Consider the following 7855-nt stretch of genomic DNA (forward strand, 5'->3'; position numbering starts at 1 on the left):
ACATGCACCACCCTAATCTGGTACGAAAAGCCAAAGTAAAGATGAATCGTTATAGGATTTTTTGTACCTAGAAAGAAGGACCAAAAAAGTATCAATGTGTAAAATTATAGGAAAAATTTTTGCAAAATTTAATATACCTCTGATGTTTTATAAACAAGTTTTTAACCCTGTGTAACCCAAATTATATTGAAGTTTTTGAGAAAAAATTTTACGATTATTATACAGTTTATATGTAGACTTTTGTCAGTGACTGTAGTCGCGTGAATCATTCATTGTAATGATCGCATTGTTACGCGTCTGCACCTCATTTTGTTTTCCCAGGTCTTGGAAGGAAAGACGCAGTATATGGAATTTTCGGGCAACCTTGTGCCGGTATTAAAGAGCGGCGAGCAGCTTCAGCTACCGTTTAGTGCTTTCAAAGAAAATAGAGTACCATTTACAGCAAGAATAAAAGATCCGGATGCCGCTGATATGATGGGTCGTATTATGTTTATGAGCGAACCAAAGGTTCCCAAGGGTGAATTGCCGCAAACGCCGATATGCACTTTGAATATTTTATTGCCAGAAAAGATATCGCCGGAACAGACAGTCTCGGAAGTCGATCTACTAGAGCTCTCGAAGAATTATAGTTTTCTACGCGACGGCGGCATAAGTATGTAGATTCACAGGAGGATAACGCGTAGCGTGCAATCTACGAGAGTTGCATAAATGTTAATTATATGTTCAGGTCGCCCAGACGCCATTCACAGGGCAACCATACGAATAACCGACATCGCGAATTTATTGGACACAGATTGGGAGAAACTTGCGGAGGAATTAAATATTCCGCCGAACGAAGTGACGTCCATCAAAGAAGAGTATTCTAATAAACCTGCCCAGCAAGCTGCAGCAATGCTAAAGATTTGGCAGAGTAATGGAAATAAAGCTACAGGTAAGTTTTATGTCATTACGCGATATATTTTCATTTCTAAGAAATATTCCGAAGTGTATATTATCGAACAATTCTTTACGTTCGACGGTCACTATACGGAGACCCGAGGAATTTTCTTCGCATTACGACTGGCGTATTATCGCATTACTATTGCGTGCACAATCCGTGTAAAAAATACGTATAGGCTGCAGTACTCGCAGACAAAATATTTTATGTGTCTGTCTAATAAAAACAATGATGTCATAGGCTTGTCCTCGTACGACGCTCGCCAACTTGCAGAGTAAATTCCTTATGACCCCGTTAACCATAAAGGATTTCACTTGGAACGCCTTAAAAAAGGGACCTTTAACAATTTATAAGAAAAAAACTATTTGATCGATTGTTTCAAAATCATTTACATATATTTATTATGTGATTTCTCCAAATTTGTTTACAATAATGTGATTATCACGTTCATTGTCCTCTGCCCTATACAGGGTGTTCGGCCACCCCTGGGAAAAATTTTAATGGGAGATTCTAGAGACCAAAATAAGACGAAAATCAAGAATATCAATTTCTTGATTGAGGCTTCGTTAGTAAGATAGTAAGTTATTAAAAAATTGAATTAAAAAATTTTAAATCATTCTGAAAAAATTATTTTCGGTTAAGGGGGTCAATTACAATCACTTTTGGTGAATACACATATCCCCGAAATCTTACCCATTTTCGAGAAAAAAATTCAGGTAGGTACTGAAATTTTTCGGCGAAAAAAAAATTTTTTCAAATCGTTTTAAAAAAATTATTTTCGGTTGCAGGAGTTGATTACAATAATTTTTGGTCATTACACATACCTTCGAAATCCTACGCATTTTCAAGAAAAAAATTCCTTACCGAAAATATAATCTGAGGCTTGAAATGTCTGCCCGAATTTTCATGCGAATCTTTAAAACGTCATAACTTCTGAACTAATTGGACGATTTTAATGTTTAAAAAAGCAAACTACGCGTATTTTGATGGAGAATATGTACAAATCCCAAAAATATTCGAAAAGTTGGTCCCTGACCTCGTAAAATGAGGAAAACCCCATAAAAATAGTCCAATTTTCAAACAGCCATAACTCCTACAATAGTGAATATATTTCAATGAAACATTTTTCTGAAGTAGAGCTCATGGGTACCTACAAAAAAGTATTAGACAACTTTTCTGTAGGACGTCGAATGAAATTACTAAAAATGAAAAACGAGTTTTTAAGAAAAATCGACAAAGGGGGTGGTGCCTAAATTTTTTGACGAAAAAGAAAATTTTTAATTAATTCTAAAAAAATTATTTTCGGTTGCGGGGGTCAATTACAATCATTTTTGGTGAATAGACATACCCCCGAAATCCTACGCATTTTCAAGAAAAAAATTCAGTACGGGCGGAACTTTAAATGTTAATAACTTTTTAACGAAGCCTCCATCAACAAATTGGTATTCTTGATTTTCGCCCTATTTTGACCTCTAGAATCTCCCATTAAAATTTTTCCCAGTGGTGGCCGAACACCCTGTATATAAATCAAAGTAGCTTTGACTTGGAAATTATATTACTTCTTAGAATGGATGAACGACTCCCATTTCAGCTTATGTAGACAGTGGATGTGTTAATATTTATTTAGATAACGGCTGAGCAAGAAATGCATTTGACATAAATCTATTTCTATTGCGGAAACGATAACCGGTCAGATATATGTTTCGATACAAAGTATAAACAAAATTGTGTCAAATATGAGTTCGGTTATAGATTGAGATAAAGTAAATGTGAAATATTGAAAATTTATAAAGTAGCGTTATTTTGAAATTAAAGAAATTAATATGGCTGGTATGACTATCATTCTAGTTCAATCGATAATATATAACTTATTTCAATAGGTATTATAAATATCTATTGTACATAATTGGGCACCCATCTGTATATTTTCATATATTTTTAATCGGTATTTAAATATATAAAAATATCTAATACATCAGCTCTAATATTAAACAGATTACAATAGAAGTATTATTGATACTTCGACATATACTATTCCAAGTATTCGTATTAGCTTCATAACTACACTTACTAAGTACAGTATAAAATAATTCCACGTATTACAATATTTTAATGGTTTACTCATTCTTCTGTTGAATCAGTGAACTTGTACGCAGATTTCAAGTTACTTTACTTCTATATTTAGGAGATTGCTAACAGTCAATTGCTATTCCGTTAATTTTAGTCATTATGCTCTTACCTTCGAATTTAGACGCGTTAATTGTAATAAATAGAATCTTATAAGACTTCTTATATTTTTAACATTGTTTCTACTCAGGAATATGGGTAATATTATTTTAAAATTTTTCGTGCATTATATGGTACGTGTAGAAATCAATGAATTGAACGAAAACTATTAAATGTAGTAGCAAATAGCAAAATTGAAAGAGAACCTGTTTCTCGGCAAGGTCAATTAATCAGACATTTGTGTTTGACTAAGACGCGTGGAATCTGAGGAGCAACGTAGTTGGTGATCTCATCCTTGCATTATTATGCCTGACATAAACCTATGGACTCCTTTCCCCCCCTTTTTGCCAATACTAATGACACTGACACACAGCAACAATGCACATAGCACATCATTTCTGTGCTGCGGTCGGTTAAAATAAACAGAAGTGCGCTTTACCCCGGCAAGAATACAGTGAAAGTGATAGTGTATCAAGTGTCTTCCGTGCTTCTTGTTTGTGCAACATAATTTTGTTCTAATTTTTATTCTTTATTCCTGGTGAGGCATAAACGTAAATATGTTTATATCTTTGTATCAAGAATACGAAAACGACGCGTCGAATACACACGTCAGTGAACTATTATTGCTATTTAGGAAGTCCCCTTGTCAAAGATGTCAAATATCAGTGACTTCAGGTCTGTGATTGTTAAAAGCAAAATTATTTTCAATGAAAAATAGGTCGTTGGTAAAAGCACTTATCAATTGTGTTTTTACTTGAAATTGAGAAATTGTTAATTATTTATATGAACATCGTTTAAGCATATAAAATGTATTTTAACTTGTCTCCAAGGTGTATAAATATCGATATACATTCTTATCCTTACTGTTACATCGCGGATATATAACTTTTATTATAAACTTAAAATGCATGCTCGTTACTGCGTGCTAAAAACAGAAATATATTTTTATGCGTAGGAAATACATTAGAAAAGGCGTTGAATAAAATTGGCCGCGAAGATATTGTGAAAAAATGTATATTTAACGTCGAACTGGTAACCGATGACGTAGAAAAAGCAGTTGCTAGAGTTCGATTAGATCAACCTGGATTTGATTCTTTGAAAGAAGAATTGGGACCTTCAAGAGATACTTCCCTACGTCGTGACGCGACGATGGATCCTAAAATGGATCCAGATTATGAACTTAATAGAACTAAGGTTTGTATTTCCAAACATAAATGTAAATATTCCTAATTAATATGTCTAAAATAAAATTAAAGTAATTGAAAGAGTTCAAATTTTCAAAAATTTACATTTAGTGTAAGAGAAGCAAATGATTATTCGTAACAAATAGTCATTCTCAATTTTTAATTTTCAAATATATTAAAAGTTACAAATTGCGATATATTTTCGAGAGGTTTGTTATTTAAATAATTTATTCTTTAGGAGTCTGAATCTATGGAAGACCTCAGTATTACTGGCACTAAACGTGATACACCATGTATGTATTTTAAAATCTTATTCAATTGTATTATTTTCTACTGAATTTCTCTAAATGTAATATAAACAATATTTTTCGGGCAAAATTACATTTAATGCTACACTTGTGTGATTACGGCATTAGAAAGGATATGACGTCACTGCTTACATTTTTTTCTATGAATAATACACCGGCTCTCCGTGTCATAGCTAAAAAAAAAAATGTATTAACTCATAAGTCTTATCTTTCGTTTCTTAGTAATCCATTCATGCTACCGCTATACATTCGAGATGTTCATTTGCATCGCATAAGATTCGATGTGATGGCATATTTAATAATTTTATTTAATATAATTCTGCAATCTCTTGAATTAAAATATTGTATTTACCAAGCAGATAAAGATTACCAATTAAAAGATGATATTTGCTTGTAAATGCATTTGCTTTGAATTTTACATTTGACGCGTGTGCTTTGATAACAAATCAGCTAGATCAGTGGTTCTTAATCTCTTTTTTCCCCTTTTTAGTCTAATGGAGCTTATTCACATTTTCCAAGTAACGTTTCACAAAATAATGTATAGAATTTATATTTGATAGGAAAACATAGAATAGCATTGAAAATAAAAAGTTGATATTTTTAGGCATAATGTATGCAACAAAAATAAATATTAAAATTTTCTATATGCAAGTTCGTGGAACCCCAAAAAATCTATCTACCGCGGATCACAAATTAAGAACCACTATGCTAAATCGTTTCATCACGCTGTTTAAATCACATCTCTTTGCACTTAACAGCGAAACAGCATGTCACAATCACAAACGGCACTGTATTCAACGGAACCTCGACCCCCATCAAAGATAAATATGCAAGCGACGAAAAAGAACTTGGGGATGTTATGGCCGAATTTATCGAACAAAAATGTCACGTTGCCGATACGATGAGTAAAAAATCACGCGACGAACTTGACGAAGATGAAAAACGACAAAGGGTGATCGCAGACGCCAACAAAATAGTTGACGGTAAGTGATTTGAGTTTTATTTGGAGAAATGGTGGGTTGAGGGGCCGCGCTTCGATTAGCTGCAAAATAAAACGCGTAATGAAAACAGCATAATTTATAAAAGAATTATCATCCGCGATTACATATCTTCTTTAAAGAATACGCAGCATGATTAATGTAACGCGATAATATCACGCTTGGTTCGAGGACAACTTATATTAACCATTTGTCGACCAAACTCGAATCACTAAATAGCTTTGTATTTAAGATTTCGCTTCTAGTGATATCGTGTTCATTGTTATTGTTCATTGCTATTTACGAGAAAATGTAGCTGTTATTTTCGTCGTTAAAATACCGTCGCGAATTATTTAAATATGTATTCCGAAATATTTTAATGATACTCGTTGTAGCTTCGATGGATTAAGTGCAATATTTTATAGATGTCGGCTTTAGTGTTTTACTTTTAACGACTATATGTTGATTATTACTGAAATAACGATAGTTTAATATAGAGTTTGTCCGGATTAAGTGTTTACGTGCAACTCTTTTTAAATTATTGAAGATACTAAAAAGACTGTTCGTATAAACCTTATTTGAATTGGAAGGAGAAGTATAATATTGAACGACTTCGATGTGTTCCAACGCACACATGGCGAAGTAAAGGAAATTTACTGTGACTCAGTCGTTTATCAGATATTTCTGTGTCCAAGTAAATATTGATATTTATTAAATTTCGTTGTCGCTTTCAACTTACGCGATAAGAATAATTGAATTGACCTGCATTAGTATATTTATGTTTATGGATCTGGTATCTATATTGGTTCTACATCAGAATTAAAACATTTTTTAACTTTCTTATCTCTAATTTAACTCATTTAAGAAATTGAAGTGAAGCGTACAAATAAACTTGCACAAATGAATTATTAAATATTCTACCGATAGATTGTACTTTAATATTAATTCTGCCTCTGTGGAAGATAATTTGAAGCATTCCAATGTATTATAATTAAAATATTTTCCCTTCAGAGCAGGCAATTACTTTGTACCTTCAATTTTTTAAGAAGTAGTGATTGTGTGTGTACACTTTAGTTGGATATAACGTGCAAAGTATGACGTAATGCGTGGTACAACCAAAAAGGGACGAGGTTTAATGCAAAAATAAATCAGAACTGTAAAATAAACTGTTTTCGTATGACAATTAGTTTCCTCGAGAAGTGACTTTGCAGATCCGTTAAGTATGCATGCACTTGATTTGACTGCAGTTTTTGCGTGAGACTTCATCAGTTTCGATAGAAGACGTTTGATAGTCACAGATTAATTTTCTAACACGAGGAAATACTACCGTACTTTAAACATTCAAAGTAACTTAAGCGAACTCCATGAGCGTTGGATCGACCATCTTGAAATGGAGTTCTTACAAGTAAATTATATTTCTAATTTCACAATTCTTTTCTCTAATGGCATCATGCTGTTCTTGATTCAGGACAAGTCACGAGAAACCAAACCCTGAAGTATGACCCTTGGATTTGAAGATACAAAGAATGTAGTGCAAAGTGTAAAAGTTTTTAAAGGACAAAGATGCTGAGTACAATTACTTCTCTTTTAAAGTCACTTTATAACCGATTGTCGTTATGAAAGGTTAGTGTAAATGGAATAATTTCTGTTTATTCCTTGTATGTTGTAAACAGATAGAATAAAAATTTGTAGAATTATTTTTAAAAGGCGTCCGATAATTTGAAAACTTTCGTTTAACATCTTCTATCCTTGAAACCGTCTGAATCTTGTCCTGAACATTTTTCTTGTCTTGAAATTCAATATGGCTGCTCAGGTGTTGTGTTTCTCGTGACTTGTCCTGTATTACTATGCACAAACTGATCTTTTAATCATCTACGACTCACAGTGAATGTGATTGTTTTGAGAACAACATTTATGTGACGTGTACACCACACCACGACTTACTGAACAATTAATTTGATTTTTAATAACAGTAATATTCAGCAGGTGTACTTTTAAATTGTGCTCGAAGACCTCCTTCTTCTTCTAGAAGACGACTTCTAGAATTATAGCGCGGTATTGATTCTGGACACGATACACAAGCGTGAAAGTTCTTAGTTTGTGGAAAATTGTCGGCATTAGAACATTTATTTCCTTTTACCTTATCATCTTCTACTTTCACTCGCAGGTTCTGGAGCGCCGATGCGGATCTCTTCGAATTGAATCAGCTTGCTTTTATTTTAA

At 33.1% G+C, this 7855-nt stretch overlaps 1 protein-coding gene across 33 annotated transcripts in view; it reads left to right on the forward strand.

Annotated features, from left to right (window-relative positions):
- The window catches only part of LOC143345222 (uncharacterized), a 95266-nt gene that overhangs the window by 58729 nt on the left and 28682 nt on the right, over positions 1–7855 (forward strand). For 32 of the 33 annotated variants that reach the window (XR_013080220.1, XR_013080222.1, XR_013080219.1 and 29 more), the window contains 5 exons: positions 322–652; positions 728–931; positions 4119–4357; positions 4586–4640; positions 5414–5638. Coding sequence is in view for 6 of the 33 variants with exons in the window: in XM_076772125.1 (XP_076628240.1) it covers positions 322–652; positions 728–931; positions 4119–4357; positions 4586–4640; positions 5414–5638 (1054 nt within the window). In the remaining 27 variants the exon portion in view is untranslated. The remainder of the gene's footprint in view (positions 1–321; positions 653–727; positions 932–4118; positions 4358–4585; positions 4641–5413; positions 5639–7855) is intronic. The other variant, XR_013080231.1, reaches the window with a different exon arrangement.

The sequence above is a fragment of the Colletes latitarsis genome, chromosome 9 (genome assembly GCF_051014445.1).
Source record: "Colletes latitarsis isolate SP2378_abdomen chromosome 9, iyColLati1, whole genome shotgun sequence".
Taxonomy (NCBI): Eukaryota; Metazoa; Arthropoda; class Insecta; order Hymenoptera; family Colletidae; genus Colletes; species Colletes latitarsis.